Source organism: Arvicola amphibius, chromosome X, assembly GCF_903992535.2.
Source record: "Arvicola amphibius chromosome X, mArvAmp1.2, whole genome shotgun sequence".
Lineage (NCBI taxonomy): Eukaryota > Metazoa > Chordata > Mammalia > Rodentia > Cricetidae > Arvicola > Arvicola amphibius.
In genome coordinates this window covers 59,051,167-59,067,568 of record NC_052065.1, presented here as the reverse complement: position 1 = coordinate 59,067,568, position 16,402 = coordinate 59,051,167, and the positions used below count along the sequence as shown (strand labels likewise).

The following is a 16,402-nucleotide window of genomic DNA, read 5'->3' as shown; positions in this document are numbered from 1 at the left end:
GCTTTGGAGCCTGTTCTGGAACTAGCTCTTGTAGACCAGGCTGGCCTCAACCTCACAGAGATCCGCCTCCCTCTGCCTCACGTGTGCTGGGATTAAAGGCATGCGCCACCACCGCCCGGCTCAAATATACTATTTTATTTTACTTATCTATTGATCAATGATAGACATTTGGCTTGTTTCTATCTTATGGTAATTATGGGCAATTCTGCTATAAATATTTATATAGACATTTTTGTCTGTACATATTTTTACTTTTCTTGGGTATGTACCTAGAAGTGGAATTGCTAGTAATATGATAACTATGCTTAATCATTTGAGAAGCTGCCAAAATATTTTCCAAAGAATTTGTACATTTTTACATTCCAATTAGCTGTATATAGAGCTTCAAATTTCTTTACCTTATTAGCAATATTTTTTTTTAATTTCAGCCGTCCTAGTGAGTGTGCAGTGGTAGGTTATGATGGCTTTGATTTTACTGGTGACTATTTTTCCTCATGACCAATGATGTGCATTTTTTCAGATAGCTCTTATCTACTATATAATTTGTCTCATAATTCTGGAGGCTGGGGGGTCCAAAATCAGCGAAGGTATCTATGAGAGCATAACATGGCAGAAAGTTAAAGGGTAAGCTAGTATGTACAAGAAAAAACAGGAAGGATAGCTATACCTTTTAAGAACCCACTAACACAGTGCCTAATCTAGTTCCTTCAGACTGGAATTCACCCAGAAAAAAAGGCTTGATCCATTTTGAAGCTTTTTGTATGTGTTATCAGGTAAAATTCATTCTTTTTCAAGTAATTATCTACTATGTTTCAAAGACCAGTCATTCCCTCTGGATAGTCTTTTCTCGCTTGTGAAAAATTGGTTTGACATATATACATGTCTGTATTTCTGGATTATCAATTAGGTCTCATTGGTGTATCCATCTGTCCTTATGGCAGTACCATAATATCCATACTTTCGTTCCTTTGTCGTAAACTTTGAAATCAGATATTCTTCAAGATTATTTTGCTTATTCTGTGTAAGTTGACTTTCCATATGAATTTTTGAAACAACTTGTCAGTTTCTTGAGGAAAATATTCCTGATGAGATTGTATCAAATCTGAATTACTTCTTAACAGTGTTCAATCTAATTCTTTAACACTTCATTATATCTTTATCTCTTTTTTCACATTTTTTAAAACACTCTTTTTAATTTTACATACCAATCCCAGTTTCCTCTCCCTCCCCTCCTCCTACTCTTCCCACATTCCCCCCACCCCACTACCCAACCACTCCTCAGAAAGGGTGAAGCCTCCTATGGGGAATCAACAAAGTCTGTCACATCACTTGAGGCAGGATCAAACCTTCCTCCCTGTATCTAGTCTGAGCAAGGTATCCCTCCATAGGGAATGGGCTCCAAAAAGTGAGTTCATGAACCAGGGATGAATACAGTTCCACAGCCAGAGGCCCCACACACTGTTCAAGCCACACAACTGTTACCCACATTCAGAGGACCTAGTTCAGTCCTATGCAGGTTCCCCAGCTGTCAGTCCAAAGTCAGTGAGCTCCCACTAGCTCGGGTCAACTGTTTCTATGAGTATCCCCATCATGGTCTTGACCCCTTTGCTCATATTATTGCTCCTCCCTCTCTATGAGTGAACTCAAGGAGATTGGCCCAGTGCTTAACTGTGGGTCTCAGTATCTGCTTCCATCAGTTACTGGATGAAGGATCTATGATGACAATTAAGGTAGTCATCAATCTGATTCCATGGGAAGGCTGGTTCAGGTACCCTGTCCACTATTGCTTTATAGTGTTAGCTGGAATCATCCTTGTGGATTCCTGGGAATTTCCCAAGTTCCAGGTTTCTTGATAACTCTATAATGGTTTCTTCTATCAAGATATGCCTTTCCTTGCTCTCCTCTGTCCTTCCCCTAACTTGACTTTCCCAATCCTTCATATTCTCCTCCCCTCTATTCTCTTCTCCTCCCCACTTCCTTTGTGCCCTCCTTCCTACCCCTACACTCCCAATTTACTAAGTAGATCTTGTCTATTTCCCCTTTCTGGGGGGATCCATGTATGTCTCTCTTAGGGGTCCTCCTTGTTACCTGGCTTCTCTGGGGTTGTGGATTGTAGGCTGGTTATTCTTTGCTTTATGTCTAATACCCACTTATGAGTGAATACATACCATGTTTGTCCCTCTGAGTCTGGGTTACCTCAATCAGGATGGTTTTTTTTCTAGTTCCACTCATTTGCCTGAAAATTCCCTGATGTAATTTTTTTTTACCACTGAATAATACTCCATTGTGTAAATGTACCACATTTTCTTTATCCATTCTTTGGTTGAGGGGCATCTAGGTTGTTTCCATATCTGGCTATTATAAATAATGCTGTTATGAACATAGTTGAGCAAATGTCTTTGTGGTATGAGTGGGAATCCTTTGGGTATATGCCCAAGAATGGTATTACTGGATCTTGAAGTAGCTTGATTCCCAATTTTCTGAGAAACCGCCATACTGATTTCCAAAGTGACACCCACCAGCAATGGAGGAGTGTTCCCCTTATTACACATCCTCTCCAACATAAGTCGTCATTAGGGTTTTTTGTCTTAGCCATTTTGGCAGGTATAAGATGTCTCAGAGTTGTTTTGATTTGCATTTCTCTGATGGCTAAGGATGTTGAGCATTTCCTTAAGTGTCTTTCAGCCATTTTAGATTACTCTGTTGAGATTCTCTGCTTAGATCTATACCCCAATTTTTAATTGGATTATTTGGCATTTTGATGTCTAATTTCTTGAGTTTTTTGTATATTTTGGAGATCAGCCCTCTGTCTGATGTGGGGTTGGCAAAAAAAAATTCCCATTCTGTACGCTGCCATTCTGTCTTGTTGGCTATGTCCTTTGCTTTACAAAAACTTTTCAGTTTCAGGAGGCCCCATTTATTAATTGTTTCTCTCAGTATCTATGCTACTGATGTTATATTCAGGAAGTGGTCTCCTGTGCCAATGTGTTCAAGTCTACTTCCTACTTTTTCTACTATGAGGTTCAATGTGGCTGGATTCATGTTGGATTCATGTTAAAGTCTTTGATTCATTTAAACATAGTTTTTGTGCATGGGGATGAATATGGATCTACTTTCATTCTTCTACATGTAGACATCCAGTTATGCCAGCATCATTTGTTGAAGATGCTTTCTTTTTCCTATTGTATAATTTTAGCTTCTTTGTCAAAACTCAGGTGTCCATAGGTGTGTGGATTGATACCTGGATCTTTGATTCGATTCTATTGGTCCACCTGTCTGGTTTTGTGCCAATACCAAGCTGTTTTTATTACTATAGCCCTATAGTATAACTTGAAGTCAGGGATGGTGATGCCTCCAGAAGTTCCTTTATTGTACAGGATTGTTTTGGCTATCCTGGTTTTTTGTTTTTCCATGTGAAGTTGAGTATTATTCTTTCGAGGTCATTGAAGGATTGTGTTGGGATTTTGATAGGAATTGCATTGAATCTGTAGATTGCTTTTGGTAGGATTGCCATTTTTTTTTTTGAGTCAAGGTTCTGTTTATTGCAAGCAGGGTTTCGTTTTTTTATAGGGTAGCTCTGGTAGGGAAAGGCAAGGTTAGAGGGGCTTGAAAAACTACTGAGCCCTAGGCCAAAGGGGAAGTAGGCCGAAAATACCATCAGAGGGAGGATTGCCATTTTTACTGTGTTATCCTACCTATCAAACAGCATGGGAGATCTTTCCATTTTCTGATATCTTCTTAGATTTCTTTCTTCAAAAACTTTATTTCTATGGTATTTCTGTGTAAGTCATATATCAATACAGCATTCAGGGATCAAATCAAGGTTAATTAACATTTTTATCTGTTGAATTATCTCGGGTCAAGAAAAAAACAGGCTAACTAAAGGATAGAAACAGTACCATTCAGTTTTCGTGCAGTTACACTAATATCTAGTGTCTGCTACTATGAATGGACCTCTTCCCAATGATTTTTATCAAGGTGATACTCTACATTGTCATTTGGAAAATGTTATTTCCCTAATTATTAAGGTTGTCCAAACATTGGCACATTAATTTTTACAATAAAATAGTTACATTTGTTATATATTAAAATTTTATCAAATGATATTAGTTTTTGTTAATATAAGTAATCTCAGAAGAAAAATCTTTAGATGTTCTTTGGTAAGCTACCATCTCATAGTGATGAAAACAGTGTTTTAATATTCTAACACTTGGGCTGGAAAGATGGCTCAGAGGTTAAGGTAACTGACTGCTCTTCCAGAAGATCCAGATTTGATTCCCAGCACCCACATGGAAGCTCATAAGCATCTGTAACTCCAGTTCTAGGGGATCCAATGCCTTTGTCTAGCCTCCACAGCTGCCAGATGTAGTGCATAGACATGCATGCAGACAAAACACCTATAAACATGAAATAAAAATAAATCTAAAATAATTTATTTCAAACATTTACTTGAAATCTCAAGTTTAATATTGACAAAAATAATGCTACTATTCTTAAAGTAACAGCTTTCTTTTGTTAATTTTGGCTAAAATATTTAGTCAAATGCCTAAATTTGAATGCCTGTGCTTTATTATCTTTTCTTTAGAGTAAAATTATGCTTCAAAAATAAATCACTAATTTTAATGATTAGAAAAGAATTTAAAGCTTAGGAGTCATACATAAGAACCAAATAAGACAATGAAAAATCATCTAACTTTGGCATTGGCTCACCAACAGTCCTAAGATCAAGTTAGGGATCACAACTGGGGCCTAAGTTTTCCCAGGACTGCCACAAAGTTGTTTGGTAAAAAAGACTTGGACTGAGTATGTTGTAGAATGTGCTGCGAAGGGTCCACACTGGCATTCACTCCACTGTTCCTAGCAAGTGTTGTAGTGTCTTGGAAAGAGTAATTGAAGCCAAGTGATTGGACACCAGGAAGGAGTAAAAGAAAAAAACAAAACATCAGAAAATGTTGAAAAACTAGAACAGCTGAAAAATGATTGAAGAAATGAACGTTTTCTGCAACCAGAGTAAACTCAATTGGAAAACTGCAAAATTGAAAGAACCCACTAAAATTTTTACAAATTTAATGGTAGTATTATTTAGGAGGTAACATAAAACTGTGGGAGAATCATGTTCTAACTTCAGTACTGGTAATAACTGGTATAGAAGTTTCTTATCTATGGCTGTGATTATAAATTACAATTTATTGTGCAGGTTGAAATCTGAAAATCCAAATCACAAAATTCTCCAAAATCCAAACATTTTAGGATAGATATAATTCCACAAGTGGAAAATTATACATTTGAGATCATATGACCAGTCAGAGTAAAAACTAAAGAGTACTAAAGATATTATATAAGCTGAGTACATTGGCTCACACCTATAATTCCAGTACTCAAGAGGTGGGGAGCGGAGGAGCATGAATTCAAGGCCAACCTTGACTACATACCAAAACCCTGTCTAAAAAGCTAGGGGAAAGCCTGCAAAATGGCAAGATAGGTAAAAGGGCTTGCTGTCAATCCTGATGACCTGAGTTTGATCCCTAGGATCCATATGGTAGGTGGAGAGAACCAACCCCTTCGTCCTCTAAACTCCAGATGCCTGCACACATATAAATAAATAGAAAGGAGGACCTTGGACTTCCCATAGTGTAGGGAACCCTGACTGCTCTTTGGCCTGGAGAGGGAGGGAGTGGGGGTGTGGGTGGAGGGGAGGGGAGGGAAGTGGGAGGAGGGGAGGAGATGGAAATTTTTAATAAAAAATAAAATATATATATACAAATACCAAAAAATAAATAGAAGGAAAAGGAAGAAAGGAGAGATAAAGGAGGGAGAAAGGCAGAAAAGACATATACAAAATTACCTTCATATTCTGCATAGACGTATAACAGAACAAATGAATTTTGTCTTTAGATTTTGTCTAATTCTCAATATATTTCATAAATATTCAATTATTCAAAATCTAGAAAACTCTGAAATACTTCTGCTCCTAAGCATTTTCAGAAAGGGGGCTCTCTTGTGTAGCAGTTTCCTCCACGATCAAAACCTTCCTTCCTGGAAGGAAGTTCATTAAACCCAGGATATTAAAGGGAGTGCAACAATAGGATATTTTAAGACAGGATATATATTCAAAGGCCAGTGCAATGCCAGGATATCCTAAGGGGGACTCATTAAAACACAAGGTGGTTGTAGGGAGAGACGTTTAGAGCACTGGCTGCTCTTCCAGAGGTCCTGAGTTCAATTCCCAGCAACCACATGGTGGCTCACAACCATCTGTACTGAGATCTGGTGTCCGGGCATACATTGAGGCAGAATGTTGTATACATAATAAATAAATAATATTTATAAAAAATATTTATGTGGACTTTCAAAAAACTATAAATATCTGAAACAATCTTGAAGAAGACTAATAAAGTTAGTGGTGTTTATTTTTTTTTCTCGTGGTTTATTTTTTTATATTTAAAAAGTTCCATCTCCTCCCCTCCTCCTCCCCCTTCCCTCCTCTCCTTCTCCCCCTTCCCTCCCCTCCCCTCCACCCATACCTCCCCTCCCTCCCTCTCAAGGCCAAGGAGCCATCAGGGTTCCCTACTCTATGCTAAGACCAAGGTCCTCCCAACTCCCCCCAGGTCCAGGAAGGTGATCGACCAAGCTGAGAAGGCTCCCACAGAGCCCGTCCATGCAGAAGAATCAGAGCCCAGCGCCATTGTCCTTTGCTTCTCAGTCAGCCCCCGCTGTTGGCCACATTCAGAGAGACGGGTTTGGTCGCATGATCCATCAGTCCCATTCCAACTGGAGTTGGTGATCTCCCATTAGTTCTGTCTCACCGTCTCCATGAGTGAACGCACCCCTCACGTTCCTGACTTTCTTCCTCATGTTCTCTCTCCTTCTGCTCCTCATCAGGACCTTGGGAGCTCAATCCAGTGCTCCAATGTGGGGCTCAGTCATTTTCCCCATCTGTCGCCAGATGGAGGTTCCCTCACGGTCCTGACTTTCTTTCTCATGTTCTCTCTCCTTCTGCTCCTCATCAGGACCTTGGGAGCTCAGTCCGGTGCTCCAATGTGGGGCTCTGTCATTTTCTTCATCTATCATCAGGTGGAGGTTCTATGGTGATATTCCACTATTGGGAATCTACCCAAGAGATGCCCAATCATACAACAAAAGCATATGCTCATCTATGTTCATAGCAGCATTATTTGTAATAGCCAAATCCTGGAAACAACCTAGATGCCCTTCAGTGGAAGAATGGATGAAGAAACTGTGGAATATATACATGCTAGAATACTACTCAGCAGTAAAAAACAATGACATCTTGAATTTTGCAGGCAAATGGATGGAAATAGAAAACACTATTCTGAGTGAGGTAACCCAGACCCAAAAAGATGAACATGGGATGTACTCACTCATAATCGGTTTCTAGCTATAAATAAAGGACATCGAGCCTATAATTCGGGATCCTTGAGAAGATAATAAGAAGGTGAACTCCCCAAAAAAGATATAGTAATCCTCCTAGATATTGGAAGTAGACACGATCGCCAGGCAAAATTGGGAACTTGAGGGTTGGGCGAGACTGGGCCAAGGGAAGATGGGGAGAGAAAAGTGTGAAGGGGAGAATGGGGGGAGCTCGGAGGAATGGGATGCTTGGGATACAGGAAGGGTGGATATGGGAGCAGGGAAGCATATATCTTAATTTAAGGAGCCACCTGAGGGTTGTCAAGAGACTTGACCCTAGAGGGGTTCCCAGGTTTCCAGGGAGACGCCCCCAGTTAGTTCCTTGAGCAGCTGAGGAGAGGGAGCCTGAAAAGGCCAGTTCCTATAGTTAGTGGTGTTTTAAAAAAAAACAACGGGATGTTCTAAAGCAAAGTAAAACCTCCCTGCTGTAGGCAAACTCCTTAAGATCAGGAAGTAAACAACTTACTGGCTTTAAGAAGTCCCTGAAACTAGCCAGATGCACTGGGTCCTTCCCTCCTGAAGCATCTTTAAGCAGTAAGAACTTCTGAGAGACACTCTTAAGCTGAGCTGCCTGGAAGAAGCAGAGACAAGCAAGCTGCCTAGAAGACGCTCAGAACAACTGAACTACCTCAAAAGGGCACTCTTGAACCTGTGATATGCTCATAGTTTGTGCAGTGCACTCCAGATTTCCAGCTTGTGTGAGCTGTCACTCATGCTGGGGTGGGCTTTTGATGATGCAGCTGTCTTTGAGTCATTTCTGCTCTTGTAAGTGACCCCTCAATGATATTTCTGTAAGTGATACCAATAAAACTCATTGGTTCACCAAGTTGGTCTTTGGTAGTATCCTTACTTTGGTGTATCTTCACTTTCCTGTCTGGCATGAGTATATGTTTTCTCACATCTCCCTAGGAATAGTGACACATGATAATTAATCCAGCATTTTATTTATGACTAATTAGTCCTTTGTTATTTTGCAGCTTTTGTACTAAAATGAGAACATTCCATGAACAAAAAGTTGATTTTATGAACTCTAGCTGGATGTGATGGCACTTAGCTGATGCAGGACAGAGAGTTTTAGAACAACCTGGGCTTTATAAGGAGGCTATCTCAAACAAACCAAAACACAACACAGCAACTCATTCTGAACTCTAGTCAAATAGTGGTTCAAAGCAGAATTCGGGTATAGAAATTCATCCAGTTGTTAATGAGGTTTAGAGACACTTTATTCTGTTTATTGTACTTATTCTATACCTTAAAACGTTTTGAACAGGATCTTGCACTGTAGTTCAGGCTGGCTTTCAATTCTCAATGATCCGGCCCTCAGCATCCCAAGTGCCAAGATTACAGGTGTGTAGCACCATACCGTGCACCACCATGTCATGCTACTGCACCCAGCTACCTCAAACATTCCTTCAACAGAAGGTAAATAAAGCCCGTCTCACAAAATATGCTGTGTGTCATCTGAAATAAGATTCTTTCCGTGATGAGAACTATCGACCTAACAAATGAAACAAATTTGCAAACTTTTGCTCAGAATAAAACCAGTTAGTTCCTACAGCATTGTATTTTCTGTTTAATTCCGCAATGACAGTGAACATGGATATAAGTTCAAGCTCAAAGGAGGCAAGTAAGAATCTTATCAACAGGGAACGCTGACTGCTCTTTGGCCTGGAGAGGGAGGGAGTGGGGGTATGGGTGGAGGGGAGTGGAGAGAAGTGGGAGGAGGGGAGGAGATGGAAATTTTTAATAAAAAGAAAAAAGAGAAAAAAATCAGAGGCTTTAAAAATAAAGTATATTGTTTATTTCTAAGTAAAAAAAGAGAATCTTATCAACAGCAGCAGAGAATTTTCAGTCTAGTTACAACCATGGCAACAGAACTTGCAGAATATATAAGAAATGCTAGTAAATGCATTACAGGGTAGTAAACATAGTGATGTGTTTATAGATATTAAAATGTTGAGTATCTATTGATAGAGACTGCGATGACCTTCAAATTGTAAGTGAAATCAGTTTTTCCATATTGGAAAATCTGTCCAGTTAGGTTAGCCCAGGAGGCAGTACTAATGTTACACTTTGCCTTTTCTTTAGGAGATTTCTCAGGTGATCACTGTGGAACAATGCTTCTGTTGTATGAGTTTGAAGTTAAGACCAAAACGAATGATCCATCACTGTACAGCTTCCTGGATTCAGTATGGAAAATGCCTGATATAGAAAGCAGAACACTTGAAACAATGGCATGTAAGTGCTTTATTTCTGCTTGTGTAAGGTTAGTGCCTGCCCATTTAGATCCTACTGTTTTCTCTCTTCTGACCTTGAGCTAGAAAATGATTTTTTTCTAATAGTACTTTCTTTCTCCCTCTGTGATGGCATTCTTAAACTATTTTGAACTGGAATCATTTATATGCTTATCTTTTTCACTCTATAAGATTGGAATCTCACTAGAGTCGTGAGCAATAGTTACATATATGTATTGTACTAATAAATCTTAGTGGAAAATACTGTTCACAGTAGGTGCTCAAATATATTCTAGATGTGGAATTTAGTTAGGTAACTACATGATAGGGAATGTTGGTTTTATTTAGGCAGCTAGAAATCATAAATAGCTACTTTGATGATCAAAAATGACTCAACCTTAGTAATTCACTAAAATCTATAGAGCAATTTGGAAATATTTAAATATTTGATGCAGTACTGCATTTTATTTAGTGTGTGTGTGTTTGTGTGTGTGTGTGTGTGTGTGTGTGTGTGTGTGTGTGTGAGAGAGAGAGAGAGAGAGAGAGAGAGAGAGAGAATGCAGGTTGTAGCCGTGCATGCAAACTGCAATGAATAAGATCATGATGGTGCTGACAGCCGTTTCCCTTCCCTCCTCTAGTACTAGCTATGGATAAGCCTGCACATTATCCTGCTATTGCACAGAAGGCCTTGACAAAACTTTTATTCATCCACAAAAATAAAGAGCCAGTTGATGTTTTGAAATACAGGTTAGTAAATGTAATTCGACACCTAAATCAAGTTTTTTGAAAGTAAAAAAAAAATTGTAATCAGTGTATCATAAGTCATCTACCATAATCAACTGGGCCAACATAGAAGATGATAGAGAAACTAACCTGTGAACTGCTCTGTAGTAAGAATTATATTAGACACTGGGGAATATTAAGGAAGATCAAGGAATCTGCTGTTCCCTGGAGAGAAAAAAAAGGGGTGTATCTTGATTTTCATTGTCTAGTTATATTATAAAATATTTCTGTGTATCTTTCTTCCCTCGTGTCATTTGCTAAATATCCCAAGTGATCAAAAATTAGTAGCCACCACTCAACTTCAACAGCTTTTCTTTATTTTCTTCTTTTTACCTACTACTTGTCTTTAACTATAAGAGGTAATATGGGGAGGAGGTTCTCTTGAAAAATTCATGACAGTCTTTCTGTTCTGAGAAGTGAGATTTCCATTTTTTTTCCAATTTAAATCCCAGTTCCTTTGCCCACTTAGAGAAGTAGCATGATCCTTTAAATGCCCATAAGTTGAATCAGCTCATAAAATATGACAGTGGCATAATTTGGCCAGCAAAATGATGCAGCGGATGAAAGTATCTGTTTTCAAATCTGAAGATCTGAGTTCAGTCTCACATAGTGGGATTTCTCACATCTCTAGAAAATTGTCCCTTGACCTCCTTATAAGCGGGCGCATATGTACACAGATGCACACACACACAAAGTTAAACAATTCCTCCATGAAGGAAATGCAAGGTTGTCTAAAAAGACAGCCACAGGCATGATCAAAGGAAGGACTGACGGACCTCTTTTACACCTTCAGAAATCTGTCTTCCACGTTAGAAGCAAGAGAAAGTGGAGGAAAGCAGAACTGCTGTGAAGCTCTCAGTGTAGATGAGACTCAATTTGACTTCTTAGCCCCAGGGCCATTGATTTCATTCCTTATGGGATGACTCTTCTCTTTTTGCTTTTCAGTGAATGCATGCGCAACTTGATTGACCTCTTGGTGTCAGATGCAGTATCAAGTATAGTTCTGTATTCTCTGAGAGAGATTTGGGACCATTTAAAAAATGCTCTGAGCCTCATTAGCCAAACTGTAAGTCAAAGAGCAATATTAAACTTTGAGCTGATTTTAAGGAACCAATGTGTCTTGTATAACAGAATTCATATAGAATGATTCTTTCTGATATGAGTTTTGTGGTAAGTTCACATTACAAGGAAGATATGTACTACAAAGTGTTTATGAAACACTTAGTTAATGGTAGGAATTTTCTAGTATAAGTTTACTAAGGAATAGGTTTTTATAGTGGTATATTATTTGTGTTTGAATAAATAAAGCTTGCCTAAGGATCAGTGCAAAGCAGCCACACTTGTCAGCCATACAGGCCAGGCCGTGGTTGCACACATCTATAATCCCAGTAGCCACACTAGTTAGCCATAGAGGCCGGGCAGTAGTGGTGCACACCTTTAATCCCAGCACTAGAGAGGAATATAAAACAGGAGACAAGTCTCACCCTCAGTCTCAATTTGAGGATTTATGGAGGCAGGATTGCCCATTTGTTTATTTTTGGCCTGCTCATGGGACCCCTTTCCTCCCCTAATATGAGGGTTTGTGGCAGGTCTTATTGTATGCTGTTATGCTGGGTTTGGTGGATAGCCCTGGAAGGCCTGCTCTTTCCTGAAGGGAAATAGAGAAGCAATGGATCTGGGGGAGAGGGAAGGTAGAGGCAAAAAGAGGAGAGATTGTGGTTGTCATATATTGTATGAGAGAAAAATAAAGAAAAAGGGAAAAAAGAAAATCTATTTTCATTTTAAAATTTCAAGCTAAAAATAAGAATGAAATATTGGGTAATGTGATAGCATAGAAGAACCTCAAAGGAGTTTATATGCCAGTATCTGCAAATCATAATGTAATGCCAACCTAGAACAAACTATCAGTGACTAAAGGAACCTCTAATTCTCCTGGAACAATTAAATTCTGACCTATGTGAATTTAAAGATGAAAAAACTTCAGCACTGAACAATTTGGATCTCTTTTCTTTTGCAACCCTCTAGTAAGAGGAAAAATCATCTTCTAAGACAGGAGCTGCATCCAGACCTTCAGCTATGTTTTCTATATAAAGTAGACTTACTGTAACTCCATATTGACTATTTATCAATCTGCATAGTTCCATGAGAGACTTCTTCCACAGCTGCTCTGAGGAACTTGGTTTTACCGCCTCTATTCAATCCCACTACAGTTCCAATACCCGTCTCTCATCTCTTAGAGAGCCTGGTGTTTCCTACTTTTCCGATGTGTTTCCTGTCCGTTATTGCTCATACCCTGAAACATGACCATATGCTTAGCTTTTTATACAGAGAGGAATTTAGTGACTCTATTAGCTCTTTATCTTGTATGTATTGCTTTTTTTATTGAATGTGCTATATATCTGCTTTTTTTCAAATACTTGAGAGAAAAGTCTCCATTTATCATTTTTCATTATTTATTAAGCTGATAACTTTTATCAGCTACCTCCATACATTGGCAAAATGCCTATTACACAAATACAAAACCTCTGCCTAATTACATCATGCTTTACATCATGCTTTACAGTTTGCTTTTTTTTCATGGTTTTTTTATATTTAAAAATTTCCATCTCCTCCCCTCCTCATCCCCCTTCCCTCCCCTCCCCTCCATCCATACCCCCCATTCCTCCCTCTCCAGGCCAAGGAGCCATCAGGGTTCCCTACTCTATGTTAAGACCAAGGTCCTTCCAACTCCCCCCAGGTCCAGGAAGGTGATCAACCAAGCTGAGAAGGCTCCCAGAGAGCCCGTCCATGCAGAAGAATCAGAGCCCAGCGCCATTGTCCTTTGCTTCTCAGTCAGCCCCCACTGTCGGCCACATTCAGAGAGATGGGTTTGGTCGCATGTTCCATCAGTCCCATTCCAACTGGAGTTGGTGATCTCCCATTAGTTCTGTCCCACCGTCTCCATGGGTGAACGCACCCCTCACGGTCCTGACTTTCTTTCTCATGTTCTCTCTCCTTCTGCTCCTCATCAGGACCTTGGGAGTTCAGTCCAGTGCTCCAATGTGGGGCTCAGTCATTTTCTTCATCTATCGCCAGGTGGAGGTTCCCTCACGGTCCTGACTTTCTTTCTCATGTTCTCTCTCCTTCTGCTCCTCATCAGGACCTTGGGAGCTCAATCCAGTGCTCCAATGTGGGGCTCAGTCATTTTCTTCATCTATCGCCAGGTGGAGGTTCCCTCACGGTCCTGACTTTCTTTCTCATGTTCTCTCTCCTTCTGCTCCTCATCAGGACCTTGGGAGCTCAGTCCAGTGCTCCAATGTGGGGCTCAGTCATTTTCTTCATCTCTCGCCAGGTGGAGGTTCTATGGTGATATGCAAGAAATTCATCAGTATGGCTATAGGAAATGGCCTTTTCAGGCTCCCTCTCCTCAGTTGCCCAGGAACTAACTGGGGGTGTCTCCCTAGAAACCTGGGAACCCCTCTAGGGTCAAGTCTCTTGACAACCCTCAGATGGCTCCCTAAATTAAGATATATGCTTCCCTGCTCCCATATCCACCCTTCCTGTATCCCAAGCATCCCATTCCTCCGAGCTCCCCCCATTCTCCCCTTCACGCTTTTCTCTCCACATCTTCCCTTGGCAGCGTCTCGCCCCACCCTCAAGTTCCCAATTTTTGCCTGGCGATCGTGTCTACTTCCAATATCCAAGAGGATTACTAAATCTTTTTTTTTTGGGGGGGGTTCACCTTCTTATTATCTTCTCAAGGATCCCAAATTATAGGCTCGCATGTCCTTTAATTATGGCTAGAAACCGATTATGAGTGAGTACATCCCATGTTCATCTTTTTGGGTCTGGGTTACCTCACTCAGAATAGTGTTTTCTATTTCCATCCATTTGCATGCAAAATTCAAGATGTCATTGTTTTTTACCTCTGAGTACTATTCTAGCATGTATATAGTCCACAGTTTCTTCATCCATTCTTCCACTGAAGGGCATCTAGGTTGTTTCCAGGATTTGGCTATTACAAATAATGCTGCTATGAACATAGTTGAGCAAATGCTTTTGTAGTATGATTGGGCATCTCTTGGGTAGATTCCCAATAGTGGAATTGCTGGGTCCTGGGGTAGGTTGATCCCGAATTTCCTGAGAAACCGCCACACTGCTTTCCAAAGTAGTTGCACAAGTGTGCATTCCCACCAGCAATGGATGAGTGTACCCCTTACCCCACAACCTCTCCAGCAAAGGTTATCGTTGGTGTTTTGGATTTTAGCCAATCTGACAGGTGTAAGATGATATCTCAAAGTTGTTTTGATTTGCATTTCCCTAATAGCTAAGGAGGTTGAGCATGACCTTAAGTGTCTTTTCGCCATTTGAACTTCTTCTGTTGAAAATTCTCTGTTCAGTTCAGCGCCCCATTTTTTAATTGGGATAATTAGCATTTTAAAGTCTAGTTTCTTGAGTTCCTTATATATTTTAGAGATCAGACCTTTGTCAGTTGCAGGGTTGGTGAAGATCTTTTCCCAGTCAGTAGGCTGCCCTTTGTGTCTTATTGACAATGTCCTTTGCTTTACAGAAGCTTCTCACTTCAGGAGGTCCCATTTATTCAATGTTGCCCTTAATGTCTGTGCAGCTGGGGTTATGCGTAGGAAACGGTCTCCTGTGCCCATTTGTTGTAGAGTACTTCCCAGTTTCTCCTCTATCAAGCTCAGTGTGTTCAGATTAATATTGAGGTCTTTAATCTATTTGGACTTGAGTTTTTTGCATGGTGATAGATATGGATCTACTTTCATTCTTCTACAGGTTGACATCCAGTTATGCCAGCACCATTTGTTGAAGATGCCCTCTTTCTTCCATTGTGTACTTTTGGCTCCTTTGTCAAAAATCAGGTGTTCATAGGTTTGTGGTTTAAGATCCGGGTCTTCTGTATGATTCCATTGGTCAACTTCTCTGTTTTTATGCCAATACCAAGCTGTTTTCAATACTGTAGCTCTGTAATAGAGTTTGAAGTCAGGGATGGTAATGCCTCCAGAAGTACCTTTATTGTATAAGACTTTTTTGCTATCCTGGGTTTCTTGTTTTTCCATATAAAGTTGATTATTGTCCTCTCAATATCTGTGAAGAATTTTTTTCCCTCATTTTTTATTTTTTTTATATTTAAAAATTTCCATCTCCTTCCCTCCTCCTCCCCCCTCGCTCCTCTCTTCCTCCCCCTTCCCTCCCCTCCTTCTCCCCCTTCCCTCCCCTCCCCTCCACCCATAACTCCCCTCCCTCCCTCTCAAGGCCAAGGAGCCATCAGGGTTCCCCACTCTATGCTAAAACCAAGGTCCTCCCAACTCCCCCCAGGTCCAGGAAGGTGATCGACCAAGCTGAGAAGGCTCCCACAGAGCCCGTCCATGAAGAACAATCAGAGCCCAGAGCCATTGTCCTTTGCTTCTCAGTCAGCCCCGCTGTTGGCCACACTCAGAGAGACGGGTTTGGTCGCATGATCCATCAGTCCCATTCCAACTGGAGTTGGTGATCTCCCATTAGTTCTGTCCCACCGTCTCCATGAGTGAACGCACCCCTCTCGTTCCTGACTTTCTCCCTCATGTTCTGGCTCCTTCTGCTCCTCATCAGGACCTTGGGAGCTCAGTCCAATGCTCCAATGTGGGGCTCAGTCACCTTCCCCATCTGTCGCCAGCTGGAGGTTCCCTCACGGTCCTGACTTTCTTTCTCATGTTCTCTCTCCTTCTGCTCCTCATCAGGACCTTGGGAGCTCAGTCCGGTGCTCCAAGTTGGGGCTCTGTCATTTTCTTCATCTATCGTCAGGTGGAGGTTCTATGGTGATATGCAAGAAATTCATCAGTATGGCTATAGGAACTGGCCTTTTCAGGCTCCCTCTCCTCAGCTGCCCAAGGAACTAACTGGGGGCGTCTCCCTGGAAACCTGGGAACCCCTCTAGGGTCAAGTCTCTTGACAACCCTCAGGTAGCTCCTTAA

The 16,402-nt window shown here is 40.6% G+C and overlaps 1 protein-coding gene across 1 annotated transcript in view; it reads left to right on the top strand.

The window, feature by feature from the left end:
- The window catches only part of Tex11 (testis expressed 11), a 327,793-nt gene that overhangs the window by 286,057 nt on the left and 25,334 nt on the right, over positions 1-16,402 (top strand). Inside the window, exons 25-27 of the mRNA XM_038317046.1 lie at positions 9,520-9,669; positions 10,304-10,412; positions 11,394-11,514. Of these exons, the coding sequence (XP_038172974.1) occupies positions 9,520-9,669; positions 10,304-10,412; positions 11,394-11,514 (380 nt within the window). The remainder of the gene's footprint in view (positions 1-9,519; positions 9,670-10,303; positions 10,413-11,393; positions 11,515-16,402) is intronic.